The sequence below is a fragment of the Eriocheir sinensis genome, unplaced genomic scaffold (genome assembly GCF_024679095.1).
Source record: "Eriocheir sinensis breed Jianghai 21 unplaced genomic scaffold, ASM2467909v1 Scaffold391, whole genome shotgun sequence".
Taxonomy (NCBI): domain Eukaryota; kingdom Metazoa; phylum Arthropoda; class Malacostraca; order Decapoda; family Varunidae; genus Eriocheir; species Eriocheir sinensis.
This window is the reverse complement of record NW_026111711.1, coordinates 368,137-389,170: the sequence shown is the minus strand read 5'-3', so window position 1 is coordinate 389,170 and position 21,034 is coordinate 368,137. Positions and strand designations below refer to the sequence as shown.

At 43.0% G+C, this 21,034-nt stretch overlaps 2 protein-coding genes across 4 annotated transcripts; one reads left to right on the top strand and one right to left on the bottom strand.

Moving 5' to 3' along the window:
• The first annotated feature begins 1,560 nt into the window (after positions 1 to 1,560).
• Positions 1,561 to 4,271, top strand: LOC126992047 (uncharacterized). Its single transcript, XM_050850729.1, has 3 exons — positions 1,561 to 1,702; positions 2,447 to 2,668; positions 3,365 to 4,271. The coding sequence occupies exons 1-3, from the start codon at positions 1,700 to 1,702 to the stop codon at positions 3,539 to 3,541; spliced, it is 402 nt and encodes a 133-aa protein (XP_050706686.1). The 5' UTR covers positions 1,561 to 1,699; the 3' UTR covers positions 3,542 to 4,271.
• A 71-nt stretch (positions 4,272 to 4,342) lies between these two features.
• LOC126992046 (pantothenate kinase 3-like) lies at positions 4,343 to 20,491 on the bottom strand. 3 transcript variants are annotated; one of them, XR_007746108.1, is made up of 9 exons: positions 14,383 to 14,566; positions 13,300 to 13,478; positions 12,724 to 12,957; positions 11,637 to 11,807; positions 10,181 to 10,434; positions 9,667 to 9,802; positions 8,896 to 9,009; positions 7,784 to 8,433; positions 4,343 to 7,693 (listed from the first exon to the last, which is right to left on the bottom strand). XR_007746108.1 is itself a non-coding variant. In XM_050850727.1 (9 exons), exons 2-9 carry the CDS (start codon positions 14,561 to 14,563, stop codon positions 8,362 to 8,364), a joined length of 1,341 nt encoding a protein of 446 aa, XP_050706684.1. In that variant the 5' UTR covers positions 14,564 to 14,566; positions 20,363 to 20,491; the 3' UTR covers positions 4,343 to 8,361. The 3 variants fall into 3 exon arrangements, 2 of the variants coding, with proteins under 2 accessions (XP_050706684.1, XP_050706685.1); XM_050850727.1 differs by adding an exon at positions 20,363 to 20,491 and having other exon boundaries at positions 4,343 to 8,433; XM_050850728.1 differs by having other exon boundaries at positions 4,343 to 8,433; positions 12,784 to 12,957.
• Between the last annotated feature and the right edge of the window lie 543 nt (positions 20,492 to 21,034).

Below are 21,034 nucleotides of genomic sequence, written 5' to 3'. Positions count from 1 at the left end.
CCATAGATATTCCCTCTTATGGCTGCTACAGAAGAAATATCGGGTAAATTCACACATATAAGGTTATAGGAAATATTTTAACAGCACTGTGATGTAAAATAAACAACTGTAGGCAAAAATACATGTCAGGAAGCCCTTAAATACAGTACCCTCAGGCAGCCATAAATACTCCCTCTTATGGTTGTAATAGGAATAATATCGAGTAAATTCATGGACAGGAGGTTATGGCAAATATTTTAACAGCACTGTGAGGTAAAATAAATAACGAAAAGCACAAATAAATGGCAGGAAGGCTCTAAATAAGACACCTTCAGGAACACATTGATAACACCCATTTTGCTTTCTATACCCACCACACAAGCCCCAGACATGACCCAATTAATAAAACCCACAAAAACACACCTGAAAACACCCACAAGACCCCAAAATAGGACCCGAAAAGGACCCAAATAAGCGTAAATAAGAGTCCCCATTGAACCCTTATATATCTTAGCTCACACATGTTTCCCGGCCCTCTAGACACCCCTGAGTCCTTACCTGGCCAAATATACTCCCATTAGTGCCACCTGTCTCCATCACACCTGCGGGAGGGGGAGGAAATAGGTAAAAATGACGGTAACGTGGGAGCCAGGAAGAAGGACCTCAGAGTTGCTCCTCTCCTCACTGTCCCTCGCAGAAGTTTCTCCCTCGCCTGTTTTAAGCTGTTTTCTCGTTTTATTTCAGTTTTATTTGGTTTATCTCGCCTTTAAGTGCGTATATGTAGAGATCCACATGGTTTAGGCGCTGTGGTTTAGCTGGTTTAAGCCGTATATTTGGTTGTTAAGGTTTATAATGTTCTCCCTCGCCTGTTTTAAGCTGTTTTCTCGTTTTATATTGGTTTTATTTGGTTCATTTCTTCTTAAACTGATGATATAAAGCGTTTTACATATTAAGGGAGAGGGATAAACCCTTAGATATGTGGCTGGCAAGGTTTATAATGTTCTCCTCGTTTGTTTTAAAGTTTCTCGTTGAATATTGGTTTAAGTTGGTTTATTTTCCCTTAAAGTCCTTAACTATGAGAATATACATGGCTTTAGTGAGGTGGTTTAGCTGGTTTAAGCCGTATATTAGGAGTATTGAAGGTTTAGTTATGTAGGTATATGTGTTTCACGTATTCCACTGGTTTAAATGGGTTTATTTATCTTTAAAATGCTTATCTAAGGTGAAATACATGATGGGAGTGAGTTGATTAAACCGTGTAGTGAATAGTCAAGGTTCAAATCTATTTCTGAGTACTTTTTTTTAAGTTAAACTGGGCCAAAAGTTACTTCCCGCCTTCATACATGTTGATTTATAGTTTTATGATGGTTTAAGTGGGTTTATGCACTCCTAATGGTGATTTATGATAAAGTTCCCATCTTTACATATATAGTTATGCTGCTAAAACACGCGAATTTGATCAATGTGGAACAAAAATTACACTAGAGAAGTAGATGCAAAATAATTAAGGCTACATGTACTACAATCAACACCTGGGAAGGCTAAAATATGATGAACTAGTAGAAATAAGTGAAAATAGAACATAAAACCATTAAAATCAAATCGGGCGGGCACACACACACACACACACACTGACGAGGCGGAATCGAGCAGCGGCAGAAGACACACCAGCGGCCCCGCTCGTCACCACCACACCACACCAACGCCTGTGTCTCCCACCATGGTGAGTGTACGGGCTGTGTGTTAACATTGTGGCTGATAGTAGTAGGCAGTGGCGGCCCGGGGAGTGCCAGGGCCGCCGTGGGGGGTGTAATTGCAGCCAGTGGAGGTGTGTGTTGGGGCATTGCAATGGTTGGGTGCCTGCACACACACACACACAGACGTTTGCCGCCGTGTGTTTCCAGTGTGCTCGCTTCCTATCTTTGTTGTTTTCCTGCTGTTTGATAGTTTTTTTTTTTTAGAAATCTCAACTGATTTCGGAGCCCATTTGCTGTGAAAATGAGTAAAAACTATAACCAGTGTCCAATGCAATGGTATGTGGGAACACAAGGGTCAAGGGGTCGAAGCCCCCCTCCTCCCCCCTGCCAGGAGGTTCACATTATTCATGTGTCTTTTAGGGACTATTGGGGGTTGAGGAGGCAGAGCCCCTGATCAGAAGGCTACATATATCTTTACAAGTCTTATTGCCTGAAAGGGGAATTGAGGCAGCTAAGCCCCCCATCAGTAAGGGTGTGAGCACACCTTTTGGATGTTAGCTGTGGTGGTGAACAGGTGCTTTATGCCAGCACATTTTACACACCAACACACTTCTTCCAGTTATCTGACACTCCTCACCCAGTTTTCCCCTCGTCAGTCAAGAATTCACACACATCTCCCCCACACCCTCCCCAGTCACCTCTGCCACCCCACACCCTCCCCCAGTCACTCCACACCTTCCCCCAGTCACCCCACAGCCTTCCTCCCCCAGTCGCTGCCCATGAACTGCCCCTTCAAGGCCGCCAGTGCCCAGGAGAGCGACTACGGCTCTGAGCTGGGCATGCTGCGCCGCGCCCCCACCACTACCTCCGCACACCCCCTGGAGGAGTCTGAGCGCACCTACTACAAGCGGCAGGAGGAGCAGAGGCTCTCTTCAGCCAGTAGGGCCTTCGGCATCGGCTTTTCGCTCCACGCCAAGCACGAGAGAGCAGCAGTGAGTAAAGATGGCTGTACTCCTTCCTCTCTACCTGTTTTGTCTTTTATACTACTACTACTACCTAATTATAAAAATAGGAATACGACTAATGTACTCAAGTGGTAATGGTAAAGTCCTGGTCCATATGCTATAGCTGCGCATGGCCTGTGTTCATCTTATTCACATTGGCCCTATTAATACCCTCAAAAAAGGCTTCACCAGTACTTATATCGTCTAATTCATCCCTCAGGCTGGGTGCACCTAGTGCCCATAAATTTCCTAATTTCAGTCATCCTAAATTCTCTGATTGCTCTCTGTTTGACGGAATGAGTTACATTAATATCTGTAGCTGCAGCTTATCACCCCAACTTTACCTCTACCTTGTTTCAATCGCCCTATGTCCCTCATTGCATTAACCCCTTCACTCCGGCAACGCCGACGTCAGCGTCCGACGGTGTCACAGTATGGAAAGGGTTAGTCCTCTTCTAAACCTCTTGAGAGGAAATGGAAGAGGATTAAGAGGAATTTAGAGGAGGATTGAGAAGATTAGAAGAGGATTAATCCCCTTCCATTTCCTCTTGACCCTTTCCATACTGTGACGCCAACGTCTGCGTCACGGATGGAAAGGGTTAAAAGAGTAGTCATCCCTCAGGCCCTAGTTCCAGGCATCCTACTTTCCTCTGCAAGACTAACCCAAGTCCATTCATCCCTCAGGCCGGGTGTAGAGACATCGGACACATGGAGTTCCTGCCCCGGTCCAACGCTCACCTCCAGGCCCTGACCGGAAGGGACTTGACACTGGACTTCACCGACACTCTTGGGGTCATGCCAGAGGTCACCGTCAACCCACAGCTGTGCATGGAGCGGCAACAGAAGAAACGGATGCTCTGAGGCTTACTGTTCTAGGGTTAACCTTTCGAGTAGGGTTTGAGGGGCTAAGGTCCATATAAGCTCTTCGAGGCTTCAGTACATCTATTTAAAAGGGCTCACACAGAAGTTGTACAGGTTTCCATGGGTGGTTTTGTGACCCTAGCAGTAGTTTTGGAAGGATTCTACGCCATGAACGGGAAAAAGAAACTCACGACAACCAGACATATCTTCTCTGCGGCCTTTGAAAATAGTCGTAATGGGAGCCTGAAGTGGTTGATAACACGAGTCTAAAGTCCATATTCTTATACGTATCAGGCTTCCATTACTATTTTCTAAGTTCACAGAGAAAATTAACTGGGTTTTCATGGGTAATTTTCCCGTTCATAGTGCAGAAGTTGTATAGAACTATTACCAGGATCACAAAACAAACCATGAAAATCCCAGCAACTTCCACGAGAGGCTTTTCAAAGAGGCAAACTGGGGTGCCGATACGTTTAAAGAATATGGGCTTAATTCTCTTAAACTGATATTCCCATTTTTGTTAGCTGCCTTTTGAATAGGTTTGGAGGAGCTAATCCACTCACCGTATTAGTCCCACTTTTATCTTATGAGTATTTTGTCATAAGAACTTAATGTGTTGTGGAACCTTTTGTAACTTCACCCTTATGATAGTTATGTTAATTGGCTGAGTCACGCTTATCTCCTCCCGCCACTACAAACAATCCACTTCCCATAATAAAGGTTGATTTTCTATGTTGTTTTATGCACTAAGCCTTCAGGGTGAGAACTGGTGAGCACAAAAAAAGGTTATTAAAGTAAGAATGAGAATTGTATCTCATGAATTGTCATTTATTTAGATATATAATTTTACTTCAGCCACACTGCTGTCCACCTTCACCCACTAACCACAGTCCAGCCAGAGGGGCAAATGTGCTCTGGTAACAATCTCTGTAATACTATATACATCTTCAGCGTGACTACCAATATTGCACGACGTAATATACACATCACATACGCACTTACACAAAAAATGAACCTAATGGGAGGCCACTGCTATCACACACACACATTCACTCGTATACTCATACAAACACACACACACACCATTTCTGAGGTTAGTGATATGTCGCCTGGCACCTCACACCTGCACTGGTTAACGGCCTCTCACAGGTGTCCCAAGGCAGGCTCAGTGATTTAGACTTCCTACAGACCTTACTCCATGTCATAAAACTGCTTATTAAGACAGGCATACCAATCATACTTTTCATTATACACCAAAACCAGGCAAGTGTTATACAGATAAATAATTTTCATGACACATTCGTGATAGTAAACGGTAAACGCAACCAGTCACCAAAACAAACCAGGCGACGTAACCAATTTCTGGGTTGATTCTAAATGATTATCTCTGAAACGTCAATAATAGGAGTAACTTGCTTGTATATAAGTAGGTGCCATTTTGTTAAGAGGCTGTAATTAGTTGTGTATGAAAGCCATATGGAATTGGTCTATTTCAGAAAGATTACATGGAATGCTAACTTCATTGTGATCCTGCTTGTTGCATCCTTTAAAAAAATATATTCTGTTCTGTTACCATTCCAAAAGTAACTGGAGAGAAGGAATCACTTTGTATCTTGCGTAAGTTAACCTGCTATTAGTAATCTCATGAAAAGCATCTCTCTCCTCTATTGCCATCAAGACCAAGGACAACTGATGAGTTATCACCTTACAACAAATGAGTGCTTGAGTTTTTGTGCTTCCTGCTTTGTGTGAATTGGTAGAAAGAGACGTTACACTGTTGTGAACGGAAGTTTACGAATCACACGATCGTCTTCTGTGTTCGTCCCTGTGCCGTCAGCAAGGTTACCAACGAAGACGTAACATCCTAGTTCCTGGTTGATGTGAGTTTCCAGTAAAGAGTAGTATTGTTATGCATGGAAGCTTACAAGTCACATCACAACTTGGAGAGCATTAAAGTTTAGAAACCACCAAGGGTATCAGTGAGTTCCAGTGCTCTTTGATAAATATGAAACAGAAAAGACACACATGAAGGCTACCAAGTTGTCCACTGAAGTAACTAGTATTTCCTCTTAATGGACAGCATAAAATTATATCCACACTTTGATATGCCCTTTGAAAAATTAATATGGCTACAAGCTGTCCATGACCCTAGCTTCTCGAATTTACTAATATTTCTTCTTATCGGACACCTGAAAATTATATCTACAGTTTTGTCGCTCTTTGAAAACCTAACACAAACTATTAATATGGTCATAAGCTGTCCGTGACCTATGCTTCCGATGACCGATCTCCACAAATTTACCAATATTTCTTCTTAATGGACAGCTGAAAATTATATCTACACTTTTATCACTCTTTGAAAAACTAACAAGAAAATTTAATATGGCTACAAGCTGTCCATGACCTAAGCTTCCGATGACCAAGCTTCACAAAATCAACGCTGTAAAAGATGAGGAAGCTTGTTTTGGCACATGCTTCGGCTAAGAAATGACAACACACTTAACTTAGTACCATACAAACAGTGAGAGATTATCTGCACGAGCTTGATCCCTTCCTCTCCTTACAGACGACTTCCTTCTGACAATACGAGATACAAGCAACTGAATAACACAGAGCTTACAGACTATGAAATGCAACGTAGGTATTTGTGCAGTTTACGTACAAGGAAAACAACAGAGTATTCCTTAAAATGCCAAGAAAACGGTAATGTACTAATGATAATACTGCGGCACCACGTTCTTGAGGATACTTGTTCCCTCGCTTCGACACCAGACTTTTCTTTCCCCTCGAGAGGACGAAACCAAACCAAACACGTCGGACTAACGCTAATAAGATGTTGGACCAAAACCAGCTACCGTAATGATCATAACTTGACCACCTGCCGAGACGTACGGTTACAGGCAAGAAAATTAACCCACCGTAACCTTCGTAAACAAACTGCCGGAGTCATTTTTCTACCTTCATTTGTCGCTGTTGTATTCCAGTCGATGTGATATATTTTTATTTACAGTAAGGGAAAACACTCAAGGGTAATAAACATGGAAAGGAATAAAAAAAGCTTGCCCATCACTGCTCCTGCAAAAGTGTAAACAGAAAGAGGTCACAGAAAGGCAGACAAGTTAAGAAGGTGAATTTTTAGAACCCGATAGAACGACCACAACAGCCCTCTCAAAAGGTGCGCCACATAATTAAATAAACCGATTGTGCCAAGTATCCATAAATCAGTGAAAAAAATGACCTTGGTAGTTTGTTTACGAGGGTGACATTAATCTAAACTGGACTCGGTAATCTCTCTCCACGCGGCAATGCATATGGATTAGGAGGAGAGTGGAAGGAGGATGAAAAAGGTGGAGTAAGAAGAGGAGGGTAGTGGAAGGAGGCAGGGAAAGGTAGAGGAGTAGGAAGGAGGCTGATAAAGGTATAGGAGTAGGAGAGTGAAAGGAAGCAGAGGAAGGTGGAATAGGAATAAGACAGGGAGTGGAGGGGAGCTAAAGAAGGTGTAGGAGTAGGAAAGGAGTAGAGGAAGGCTGAGAAAGGTCCAGGAGTAGGAGTAGAGAGGAAGGAGGCAGAGAAGGGTATAGGAGAGGAGTGGAAGAAGGCTAAGGAGGGTGAAAAAGGCACGTTATTTCATACGTAAGTCCGTCAACAGCTCGTCAATGTTCAACGCAGTGTCTGATTGACTGACTGTGTACCTGGAGAAGGCCGGAGAACCTGAGTGTAGGAAATTTTAAGCAGGACTTCGAGGGACCGGACTTGGACCCAATAACCCTCAGTGGCAGCTATGGACTATGCCCCAAACTTTACTTTTAGAGCTGCAGAACCAGGAAGAAAAAGAAGAAGAAAAGGAAGTAGAAGAAGAAAGAGACAAAGAAGAAGGGACTACATGAAAGCGAACATAAGACCTTACCAAATACATGAGAGAGGAGAGTGAAATACAGAAAAAAAGAGAAATACAGAGAACAATTGAGGAATACAGACAATTAAAAGAACTCTCCTATTATATGGTTCTGGTCTCAAGTATTTGTGCTGGGAAAGGAAGGAGAAGGACTGGCTGCCAACCTAGAGTAAGCATTTAGAGGTGGTGGTGCAGAGGGGGATGGTCTCTGGTATTTGTGTGCTGAGGAAAGGAAGGAAAGGGAGTGGACTGTGAACCTAAAGTGAGTGTTTAGAGGCAGTGCTGGAGGGGGATGGTCTCTGGTATTTGTGTGCTGAGAAAGGAAGGAAAGGGAGTGGACTGTGAACCTAGAGTGAGTGTTTAGAGGCAGTGCTGAGGGGGATGGTCTCTGGTAATTGTGTGCTGGGAAAGGAAGGAAAAGGACTGAACTGCCAACCTAGAGTAAGCGTTTAGAGGTAAAGGTAATGAGGTGGATGGTCTCTGGTATTTGTGTGCTGAGGAAGGAGAGGGTGTCGACTGCCAACCCAAAGTAAATGTGCTGGAGGGTGGGGAGGCTGGGGGTGAGCACTGCCTGTCTGGTCTGGTCTGGTCTGGAACCCTTCTTTCGCTGCACCTTTCTCCTCCTTCCTGACCTCTCGGGGAAAGCTGACGAAACATACTGCATGCAATCCATATAAAAATAGCTACCAAAATACTAAAACATTGTACAAAATATCTCTTGTGCCTCAGTCACAACTCACGAAAAATGAAACTTTTTTTTCACAACAAAATAATTATATATAGCTATTTATATATATATAATATTTATCATATATTACTCTAGCTCCATTGTGGTATACTGGATTAAGAACTGCTTATGTACACAACGTAAACTCTATCTAAACTTCAAAGAACAATAAATACTTTCTAATAAGCACAGACACGATCACCCTGAGCAGGAGGCAAGCTCCCCCGTCCTCATGAGTTCCAGCATGCATCCCACCGCACCGAAGTAACCCTGAAACACAAGGCAGAGAACGGCATTAGCAGCTGTGCATCAGTTAAAGACAAGATGACGGCAGTGAAATAAAGGAAGCTAAAGAAGGTACAGGAGTAGGAGAGGAGTAGAAGGAGGCTGAGAAAGGTACAGGAGTAGAATGTCAATATTAACCCAGTAGCTGCAGGGATCATGTTTTTTAAAGGCCCCTCTAAGCAAGAAAAATGAGAAAAAATCATCACACACAAACCATTTCATAATACATATCAAAGCATTTGTGATCAGTTTATGCATCATCTATTTTTGGGGGTTTATATCGTGGCACAAATTTGGCCCGTCGCTGCTAACGGGTTAAACTCAGCTGGTGTGTGTGTGTGTGTGTGTGTGTGTGTGTGTGTATAGAGTATGGCAGGTCGCCCCTTTTACACTACACACCTCATGATGCAAAGTCCTTAGTCTTACACATCCCCCTCCTTAACAAACCTCATGTTCCAAAAAGATCGCCTTGAGCTGACCCCCCGACCAGAACTCCATTGCGTGGGACAAGAGCTTCATGGAGATGGGGTTCACGCGCAGGAAATTACCCACGAACAGGACCTGAGGGAGAGAAAATGTCGAATATCCATTAATATGACTCCCTATACAACACATACCCTCCTGCAGGAACATGAGGGACTGAGTTGTCAAGGAATTTAGCTTTTTTGTACTACCTGATGATGTGATGTACTAATAGTCATACCACAACATCCACAGGTTTTCTCGAGCACTCTTGTGGCCACTTGTAGCTCACCACACACACCTCTGCCACCCCACACACCTTAACACTTGCAGTAACCACGCCTCAATATCCGTAAGTGTGTTTGTTGCCTAACCCCTGCACATGTTGAGGTTTGACTGTACTACACCCACAAACAGTCTTTGCTAATGTTTTTTTTATTTGTTTGCCCTTAGTTAATGCTTTTTCCCTCGCTGGAAGACAGTACTTCTATGTCCCACACGATTTGTCTATAATTACGAACTCATAATTTAACGGCACATGTGGAGTAACGGATTAAAAAAAAAAAAAAAGCTGCAACATATTTAAGCTGGTTTCATTGTTGTTAAGAAAATAAATATCACTATGTCTATGTTCTTTTTTGATTTTTCTGTGTTTGTTACTGTCAAAAAAATCATCCTCGTTTTCCTTGTTTTCTTTTCATCTCCATTGCTTAGTTTGTCTACCAGAACGAAAGCTAGAGGAGGAACATTTATTACCTTTTCGATCTTCTCATTGGCTGCCACCATGCGGGCTATGGAGCCAATGTTGTTAGTGATGGTGATGAGCGTGGCGCAGGCCAGGTCTTCGCGCGACACCTTGGCCCTCTTCTCGGCACTGTTCATGTGCCCGAAGCTAGGGAGAAAGAGGATAGTAGAGAGAATGATAATAGTATAGATGTAAAACTCAGTATCCACCTTAAAACCTAACCTAACTTAACCTAACCTAACCATAAGTCATTAATGTTTTCTTTGTCGATGATTTTGTTGCTGTTTAGTCATTAGATATTGTTTTCTCGTTGATAGTATGGATGTAAAAGTCAACACCCAATTTTTAACTCATTAGGAATTGTTTTTGTCACCCCTATCCCCTTTTTTACATTACTGACTTACGAACTGACTACTTTTAACTAACTAACTACCTAACTAATGAACTAACTAACTAACTAACTACTACTCCTCCTCCTCCTATTACTAATACTACCAACAATAATAACAACAACAACAGTAATACCTGCAGGCCACAATGTCCCCGCCGAGGCCAAATCTCTGGTAGTCGCCTCCGTAGATGTCCCTCACCAGCTTATCCACATTCTCGTTGTTGCCGCGGGCGGCCAGCTCTATGGCCTCCTCAAAGCTCTTGCACCCGGTGAGGAGGCACGACAGACCCAGGAACGTGCCGCCCCCCAGACTGGTGCCAGAGACCCTACGGTAGTTGTCGGGGCCGTCCACTGCTAGAATGCTGACCCCGGAGCCAATGTTTACCACCTGCAGGAGAGAGGAAAGGAGGATTGTCAGTCTTAATAAATGTAAATCCAAGTACTTTATGGTTGTATATTTCACAGAGCGCTAAACATTCAACAGCAAACAAATAAAACTCTAGCAATAAGCGTAACTACTACTACTACTAATAAACATAACTAGTAACTAATAACTTGGGTGGGCAGTGGCTGAGTGGTTAGCGTGCGGGCCCCGCATTCACCGTGTGATGGACGACGTAGGTTCGAATCCGCCACTATCACCTGGGATTTTTCAGTCACCGCCGATTGACTTAAGACCACCCACATGCTGTCATGAAGACCACCCATCAACCCGGACTCTAGAGGAAACCGTCCAAGTGAGTCAAGAAGGAGCTCTGGGGGGGCAGCATGAGCCAATAAAAGAAGGCGCCACTATAAAAACACTTGCCTGCACCATGACGGGCTGGGGTCAACTACAATCCAGGCCCCTAAAGAAAGCCTACCGACACTATAGGCTGGCACGTAAAAAAAAATAATAATAAAATTTAAAAAAATTAAAAAATAAGGTAAAAGGGTCATACTACCACCAGGGCCATAAAACTAACCCTGGAAATGCCCAAAACTCCTACAAAAGCCTAGTAAAATATGTGTTTCTTTAGGTTTATGGTACAGAGGAAGGGTCAAACTACCACCAGGGCCATCAAACTACTTCTGGAAATGCCCAAAACTCCTATGAAAGCCTAGTCAAGTATGTGTTTCTTTAGGCTCATGGTACAGAAGAAGGGTCAAACTACCACCAGGGCCATCAAACTACTTCTGGAAATGCCCAAAACTCCTATGAAAGCCTAGTCAAGTATGTGTTTCTTTAGGTTCATGGTACAGAAGAAGGGTCAAACTACCACCAGGGCCATCAAACTACTTCTGGAAATGCCCAAAACTCCTATGAAAGCCTAGTCAAGTATGTGTTTCTTTAGGCTCATGGTACAGAAGAAGGGTCAAACTACCACCAGGGCCATCAAACTACTTCTGGAAATGCCCAAAACTCCTATGAAAGCCTAGTAAAATATGTGTTTCTTTAGGTTCATGGTACAGAAGAAGGGTCAAACTACCACCAGGGCCATAAAACTACCCCTGAAAATGCCTAAAACTCCTATGAAAGCCCTTTAACTCTCCCTTCATCACACCGCAGTCAACACAGTCCCAGAGTCAACAGGAAGCTCCACCACGCACCAGGAAGGGGTAAGGGTTGCTGAAGTCGAAAGTGACCTTCTGGCAGAGCTCCTCACAGCGGGGGTTGAGGAAGTAGTAACATTCCCGGTCCATGTTGTTGTCCTCGATGTACTCAATGCCGTGGATAAGGGAGTCCAGCTCGTCAAACTTGTGCAGGGTCAGATTCACCTCCTGTAAGGGCCCGATACATTTTTTATATGGTACAGGAGGCAGCTCAGAATGGGGGTGTTATTTCTGCACTTCCTTCGAGCTGATAATAAAGCCATGTACAAACGCTATTTACTTTTACACAATGTTGAGTGTAGCAAACATGTTTTCCTTAGCCACTAAAACCTCGGCAGCACGTACGATGAGGGACAAAAGTTGTGTCGTGAAGTATGCTGAGAACCTATGGCGACAGGCAACATGTGGTCTTATATCTGAAACTAATGTATATATGGTCCAGATGGTGACTCGACTCAATGCTATCAACCACGTACCGCAGAATAGACCGCATGTTTAGCCTGTCCCCTGAGCTTCCCACCACAGTTCATGCCATGGCTTTTGTCCCTCACTGCACACCTTTCCCTCTGGCATGCACGGTTAGTTTAGACAAAGTACGAATAGTTTGAAATCAGACGTAAATTCACACTTACCCCATAAAGCAGGAATACAAGCCTTACCATTTGTAGTCTGCATGAACCAAGTGTTAGGATGAAGAAAGGAGAAGACCAAGGAGGGGATTAAATACTACTGATGCTATTGAAACTCCTCCATGATAGTCAGTCAGATATACCTTCAAATTAAACCAAGAAAGCAAGAATACAAACCCCAACCAACAGTGAACCAAGTATAGAGATGAAGGAAGGTGAAGGGAAAGCAAGAGGGAAGATGCTATTGATACCCCTCAGTGAAAAGTCAGTCAGATAAAGCTTCAAACTAACCCAAGATAGAACGAACACAAGCCAACCAACAGTGAACCAAGTGTTAGGATGAAGAAAAGACACGAGAAAGGATAGAGTTATATGCTACTAATACCCCACAGTGCCAGTAGGACCTCCACCACCTGGGAACTGCCACCTGGGACTATCATGCCCTCCCTACCCACACCTGGGGGTCCTCCGGCAGCTGGGGGGGGAGAGGGGCTGACGCACACTTTGATACCCACGCGCTGGAAGTCTTGCTCAAATTTGTAGGCTCCCCCGCCCGTGGCACAGATGGTTGAGGCGAGGGTGGCCATGCCCTTGCTCTTGGACAACTCGAGGAACTGTGGCATCTCCGAGGTGGGGAACCGGATGAAGTGGAGTGTTCCTATCCTGTTGCCGACGCTCACGTTCTCCATCTGTGTGGCGGAGATAGAGAGGAGGAGGAGGGTGAAGCGTTATGACGTTGTACAAAATATCTCGCTATTTTGTGCAGGCAAGTATAGGAGAGAGAAGAAGGAGGAGGACGAAGTGCTATAACATTGTACAAAATATCTCACTATTTTGTACAGGCAAGTATAGGAGAGAGACGAAGGAGGAGGACGAAGTGCTATAACATTGTACAAAATATCTCACTATTTTGTACAGGCAAGTATAGAAGGTCTTTAAATCAGTCTTTGTTCTCTCTTAAAGAATAACATCAACATTAAATTTTCTGGCATATCTATCTATCTATTTATTTATCTATCTATCTATCTAACCTGCAGGTGGGCGTCTCGGTGGCCCGTCTCCCCATAGGCTGAGTTGCTCTTGAGGTACTTCCGAATGTTCTTGATAGTCTCCACCTCGCTCTCCTCCTCTGCCTCGCTCAGGTCCGTGGGCTCAAAGTACACCAGCTTGGTCAGGGTTCCTCCGATGTCCATACCAAACCAAGGCATGGCTGGAAAGAGTGCAGGAATCAAACACAGCCCTAAACACTCCTATTCTATGGCTCTGCTCAATACCTAGCACCAAGATTAAGTACAGTAATATGTTGATTTAATGCTACAAACATACTAAAGAAACTCCTACAAAATTGATGATCTACGGTATGAGCCACAAAATATTCAACCAAAAATGATGTAGTACAGGACGCAGGTTTTAAGTAATTGAAGCCATAGACTTAAATGAATGAAATTGACGAGAAACTGACTTAACTGAGAAAAAAGTGTGGCCCACGAGGTACAGATATTGAACAGTGCAAAAGTGTGTATATATAAACTGATTCTTTTACTATTCAGAACTTTCCACATAACACTAACATGAGAAAAAATAAATATTAATGTGGCCAATGGGTTAAAAAGATAATGATCAGTGCAAAAACTCATGATGAAACCAATTTTTAGAAGCTATCCAAACCTTCAATAACACAACTTGACAATCTTACCAAACAATAAAATGAGAAAAATCAAATACCGTGGGCAATGAGTTAAAAAAATAATGACCTCAGTCCGAAAAACAGTGAATATACCAATCTTTCTTTACAACATTGCTACTTTTTACCATTTTAATACTTTTTTTACCATAACAACTCAACAAGTCTTCCCCACAACACCAGATGTACTTATGAAGAAAGACTGGAGAAATTGGGACTAACAACACTCAAGAGAAGGAGAGAGAGAGGGGACCTAATAGCATTATACAGGATACAAGAGGGATTGGAGAAATTGGACAGGGGAGACTTAGTGGTACGTGATAGGAGTGTGACAAGAGGGAATTGTAAGATACTGAAGAAGACCGACTGTAGGAGAGGCATCAAGAAATACATTTTTCCATACAGAAGCAAGAGGTGGGCGGCAACTTACGAGGAGGTGACTCAATGTAGGGGTGTGTTGTGGCGCCATTCTGCTCCAACCCATTCTGCTCCATGGTACTCTTGTGGGTCGACGCTACAGCCACTCCATCATGCCCGTTTGCAGCCAGAAAGGGGGCAGGGGGGTTGCCAAGGGGGCTGGTGGGTGCGGGGGGCGACCTCTCCACCGGCATAATCTAAAAGAGTGGTGTGATCGATAAGGAATGAAATTTTACGTTGGTGCTATTTCACTGATAGTGGCATCCGTGCCTCCTTCACTGATAACCTGGTAACAGGTGACATCAGAAAGTACTAAGTTAATTTTAAGATAAAGAAGTGCATGGAGTCTGAATGTCCTTAAGAGACTATTAATTTGACAATACCCTCTCGTTCTCCATTACCCCGGTACCATCAACGGGCCAAATTTGTGGCTTTACCGTTTACCAGCGACGGGCCAAATTTTTACCATGATATAAACCCCCAAAAATAGATGATACATAAACTGATCCCAAATGCGTTGATATATATTATGAAATGGTTTGCGCGAGTGATGATTTTTTCTCGTACTTTAACCCGGTAGCTGTGGGGATCATGTTTCGTAAAGGCCCCTCTAAGCGAGAAAAATAAGAAAAAAATCATCACTCGCGCAAACCATTTCATAATATATATCAACGCATTTGTGATCAATTCATGTATCATCTATTTTTTGGGGTTTATATCATGGCAAAAGTCGGACCCGTCGCTGGTACACGGTAAAGCCACAAACTTGGCCTGTCGCTGCTACTGGGTTAACTAATACCTAACTGTACTATAACTAACTATGTATGCTGTAACTTGACTCTCCTGAAACTTATCTACACTGTTACGCCACAATAACTAAAGGTAATCTCTATCTCGTCATCTCAGGTGCTTAGGTGATTTCTCCTACACCTGCATTATCTAAAAGGGAGTGGTGTGACTGATAAGGGATGCCGCAACTAATATTCTTTTTTGCAGTAATAGGAAATAGGTCAAGGGCAGTGAACAAAGACGAAAGAAAAAAGCCCACTACTCGCTGCTCCTGGAAAAGCTAACAGAAGGAGTGGCCAGAAGAGAGGTCAACACAGAAGGGCGATAAACAAAGACTAAACAAAAAAGCCCACTACTCGCTGCTCCTGGAAAAGCTAACAGAAGGAGTGGCCAGAAGAGAGGTCAACACAGAAGGGCGATAAACAAAGACTAAACAAAAAAGCCCACTACTCGCTGCTCCTGGAAACGCTAACGGAAGGAGTGGCCAGAAGAGAGGTCAACACAGAAGGGCGATAAACAAAGACGAAACTAAAAAGCCCACTACTTGCTGCTCCTGGAAAAGCTAACAGAAGGAGTGGCTGGAAGAGAGATCAACACAGAAGGACGATAAACAAAGATGAAACAAAAGGCCCACTACTCGCTGCTCCTGGAAAAGCTAACACAGGGAGTGGCTGGAAGAGAGGTCAACACAGGAGGGCGATAAACAAAGACGAAAGAAAAAAGCCCACTACTCGCTGCTCCTGGAAAAGCTAACAGAAGGAGTGGCCAGAAGAGAGGTCAACACAGAAGGGCGAGAAACAAAGATGAAAGAAAAAAGCCCACTACTCGCTGCTCCTGGAAATGCTAACACAGGGAGTGGCTGGAAGAGAGGTCAACACAGAAGGGCGAGAAACAAAGACGAAAGAAAAAAGCCCACTACTCGCTGCTCCTGGAAACGCTAACACAGGGAGTGGCTGGAAGAGAGGTCAACACAGAAGGGCGATAAACAAAAATAAAACAAAGAAGTGGTTGGTAGTGGAGTGTTTCCCATGTGGTATTGGTAAGATGGATTTCCCCTTCCAAGGTGCAGGACTTTACACATTTTTCTTCATTGAATTATAGCAGCCACTTGTTGTTCCATTCCTGTAGCTTCGTAATGTCCTCTTGTAGGAAATCCGCATCCAAGGGGTTAAAGAAAGACAGGGAAGTGTTGCAAAGCCTTATCCTAAAACCGACTAATGATAATAATAACCAAAGAAACACAGGACAAGCCGAACAACATTAAGATTCCTGACCTGATAATACACTTTCATCATTCATTAACTAACTCTTAACTCCAATCTTGTTATCTCAGTGTGGCCTTGAGGCGGCGTCTGGCATGATAAGACAAAGGATTCCGACATTCTGATCAGCAAAATGCATACTTGACTAAGATACAGAGATGAGACTGTGTAGCTAAGTGGGATGCTGGGTCACGCTGTGTGTGTATTAGTGCATGACATCAGTTAAGAGACACAGAAGAAGAGAGAGGAAGAGAGGTGACCTATTACATTATATAAATTTGTCAGGTAGCTTCAAGAGGGTGGGATGCTGGTCAAAATGTGTCTCTATTAGTGCCTGACATCAATTAAAAGACACAGAGGAAGAGAGAAAGAGAGATGTGACCTATTACATTATATAAACTTGTAAATGGCCCAGAGAACTCAGTAAAATGTATTCATGACCAAGATCCAGAGAGAGTAAGGTAGCTTCATGAGGGTGGGATGCTGGGTCAAAATGCATGTGTATTAGTTTATTATTTAGAAGACAGGGAAAAGGAGAGAGAAAAAGAGAAAGAGGTGACCCAATAACATTATATAAACTTGTAAATGACCTGGAGATAATAATGACTTAACGCAGTCCTCCTAAACTCTCCTCCTTAACCACACGCCAGGCACTGATTTTAACCCGATACCAGCGACGAGCCAAATTTGTGGCTTTACCATGTACCAGGTGTCATGACCCAGGCTGGGATTATGTTAGGTAGGATATGCTACAAGTAACGTAGCCAGTTAATATAACCCAGTATGTGATAGACAAGAAGCTGCTATCCTGGGCAAAACTTAGGCCGACTTTCAGCTACTTTATGCTTGGAGGAGGGTTAACCAAAGTCACAGTCACAAAAATAACATTAGTATTTAGGGTCATATTCTCAAACGGTCGAGGCTTACACACCCACATTTGATAAGGCTTTCGTTGAGACTGTATTAGTATTGCCACGGGTAGTTTTAAGAGCCTAGTGATAGTTTGATAAGGCCTCTGTACCATGAATATGAAAAACACGCTTGAGAATCTGACTAATCTCCTTTGTGGCCTTAAGAAATATTTGTTGTGAGAGCCGAAAGCGTCTGAGAATATGGGCCTTAGTGTTATATATATATATATATATATATATATATATATATATATATATATATATATATATATATATATATATATATATATATATATATATATATATATATATATATATAACAGAAACAACACCCTCTTCGCTCAGGTCACATTAGAATGCACTCTCCATTTACGTGTCCCCACGATACACGTAATTCTCCTTTCTCTCTCTCTCCCTTACATTCACCAAATACAACATATCTCCACACTTCACTCCACCATTACTACACCCATAAATACACACACTCTCTCTCTCTCTCTCTCTCTCTCTCTCTCTCTCTCTCTCTCTCTCTCTCTCACACGCCACGCCTAAGTCCTAACCCACACCCACACACCAACTCCTCACAACTCCTCACTCCACACCGCCACCTTGACCCCAGACCCTGTTCCTCACCTCGTCGTGTCTCTGCTGGAAGTGTCTCTCCTTCACCTCGCTTCCATCTACAACACCCTTCCATCCCTCCAATCCCGTGACGGCAACGCACAGGTGTTCCCAGAACGCTGCCGCCCTTAAGCTCTCCTCTACTCCTCCTCCTCCCAGATGTGCTTCAACCGCCTTGACCCACAACGGATTACCTTAATAATATAATTCATATTATTGATCTCTGACTCTTCCCTCTCTCCAGGTGTGCTCTAATTGTAATGCCAGTATTTAATTAAGGATGGAAAAAGATAAATTAGGGAGGAAAAAGTATTTAAGTATTGTAAGTAATTATAAGTTCTGGGCAGTAACGGTTCCTGGCGGAACTTATAATTACTTACAATACTTAAAACTACTTTTTCCTCCCTAATTTCTATTTTTCCGTCCTTAATTAAATACTGGCATTACATAATTGCTTACCTACCTCTCCTCCTCCCAGGTGTCCTTTAATTGCTTTCCTACTTTAATCTCTTTCCCAAATCTTTCTCCACCTCCATCTTCCACGTGTGATGTTTCTTAAAAATAACTTATGCTAAAATATAACATATACAGACACAAAATATAACATACGCAGGCACAAAAATACAGCGATGCATTACATAGGGACAGGCCAAATTTGTGGCTTTACAGTGTACCAGCGACGGGCCAAATTTGTGGCTTTACAGTGTACCAGCGACGGGCCAAATTTGTGGCTTTACAGTGTACCAGCGATGGGCCAAATTTGTGGCTTTACCGTTAGCCTGACAGACCAAATTTGTGGCTTTACTGTGTACCAGCGACGGGCCAAATTTGTGGCTTTACCGTGTACCAGCGACGGGCCAAATTTGTGGCTTTAGAGTGTACCAGCGACGGGCCAAATTTGTGGCTTTACCATGTACCAGCGACGGGCCAAATTTTTGCCATGATATAAACCCCAAAAAATAGATGATGCATGAACTGATCACAAATGCGTTGATATATATCATGAAATGGTTTGTGTGAGTGATGATTTTTTCTCATTTTTCTCGCTTAGAGGGGCCTTTAAGAAACATGATCCCCCCAGTTACCAGGTTAAACCGTTGACTCTCGGGGCCCACTAAAACCCCTAATATGGACCCTAAACCAGTGTAATACCAATGTAAACCTAAATAGATACAAATATACCTAATCTAAACCTTAACACCATTAAAACACATCCCAGAGCCTTATATGAAGTCCTTAGTTCTGGTGGCCCACTTAAACCCCATCCATGAACCTTAAACCAATGTAGTCCCCCTGTAATGCAGAACACGTTAAACCCATCCGCATAAACCCAATAAAACACGGTAACTTAACCTTAAACCACAATAAACCTACGTAAACCCAATCTAGTTCACCCCTTAGGCTCGCATGGCCCACTTAAACCCCTTCAATAACCCCTTAAAATCCATGTAAAATAAATAAACCCAATAGCAAACACTAACTTAAACCTTAGCAAACCCACTTAAACCCTCACTAGTACACCCCTTTGGCTCTCGTGGCCCACTTAAACCCCTTCAGTGACCCCTTAAACCCATGTAAAATAAATAAACCCAAATACCACACACTAACTTAACCTTAAACCATAACAAAACCCACGTAAATCCACTCTAGTTCACCCCTTTGGCTCGCATGGCCCACTTAAACCCCTTCAGTGACCCCTTAAACCCATGTAAAATAAATAAACCCAAATACCACACACTAACTTAACCTTAAACCATAACAAAACCCACTTAAACCACTCTAGTTCACCCCTTTGGCTCTCGTGGGCCAATTAAACCCACTCAGTAACCCCTTAAACCCATTGTAAATAATACCCACTTAAACCTCCGCAAAACCCAATTAAACCCTCACACGTTCACCCCTTAGGCTCTCGTGGCCCACTTAAACCCCTTCGGTGACCCCTTAAACCCACGTTATATAAATAATAACAACCTTAAACCTCAGCAAAACCCACTTAAAACCTCAATAATCCACGTAAACCCACTCTAATTGACCCCTTAGGTTCTCGTGGCCCACTTAAACCCCTTCGGTGACCCCTTAAACCCACGTAATATAAATAATATCAACCTTAAACCTCAGCAAAACCCACTTAAAACCTCAATAACCCACGTAAACCCACTCTAGTTGACCCCTTAGGTTCTCGTGGCCCACTTAAACCCCTTCGGTGACCCCTTAAACCCACGTTATATAAGTAATAACAACCTTAAACCTCAGCAAAACCCACTTAAAACCTCAAAAACCCACGTAAACCCACTCTAGTTGACCCCTTAGGTTCTCGTGGCCCACTTAAACCCCTTCAATAACCCCTTAAATTACGCCTCATGATCTTAAGGGCGGTTTATGGGAGGTTTAACATGTACATAGATCTTACCGAGTGCTCAAGAGGAGGAGGAAGAGGAAGAGGAGGAGGAGGAGGAGGGTCACATGAGCCTCCTGTGGTGGGAGAGGAGGAACTGAGTAGCTGAGGAAGGGTTTAATGGTTTAGTACACTCCTCATGCCTGCCAACCTGTTTTACCTGCCTCATTAGCACACCTGTCCTTAATTAAAGTCCACCTGTATATCTACCTGTTCTCTATTTCTGGTACTATTTGTGTTTTCTTCCTTCCTTTCCTTGTCTTTCTGGTATTGATAATGTTTTTTTATTTTCTTTAATCTCTTAAGTCATATATCACACCTGTCCTTAATTAAACTCTCATCTGTGTCTACTTGCTCTCGTCTGTTTGTGGTACTTTTCGTGTTTTCTTCCTTCCTTTCCTCGTATTAATAATGTTTTTTCTTTCCTTTCTGGGTCTGCTATGCCTAAAACTAATCTCTAAGTCATATCACACTTGCCCTGCTTCAAACTCTCCCTTTCTCTACCTGTGTCTACCTTCTCTCGTCTATTTCTGGTACTATTCGTGTTTTCTTCCTTCCTTTCCTTGTCTTTCTAGTATTAATAATGTTTTTCTTTCTTTTCTTGGTCTGCTAAAACAAATCTCTAAGTCATATCACACTTGCCCTGCTTCAAACTCTCCCTTTCTCTACCTGTGTCTACCTTCTCTC

Bases quoted from the DNA above. Each gene is read 5' to 3' on its own strand.
- LOC126992047 (XM_050850729.1), top strand. The intron at 2,669-3,364 runs GTGAGTAAAGAT...TTCATCCCTCAG, and splicing joins CCAAGCACGAGAGAGCAGCA to GCCGGGTGTAGAGACATCGG.
- LOC126992046 (XM_050850727.1), bottom strand. From the start codon at position 14,563: ATGCCGGTGGAGAGGTCGCCCCCCGCACCCACCAGCCCCCTTGGCAAC. The intron at 11,808-12,723 runs GTGGGTAGGGAG...GGGCCCTTACAG, and splicing joins CTGCCGGAGGACCCCCAGGT to GAGGTGAATCTGACCCTGCA. The intron at 10,435-11,636 runs GTGCGTGGTGGA...TCTCTCCTGCAG, and splicing joins GCAACCCTTACCCCTTCCTG to GTGGTAAACATTGGCTCCGG.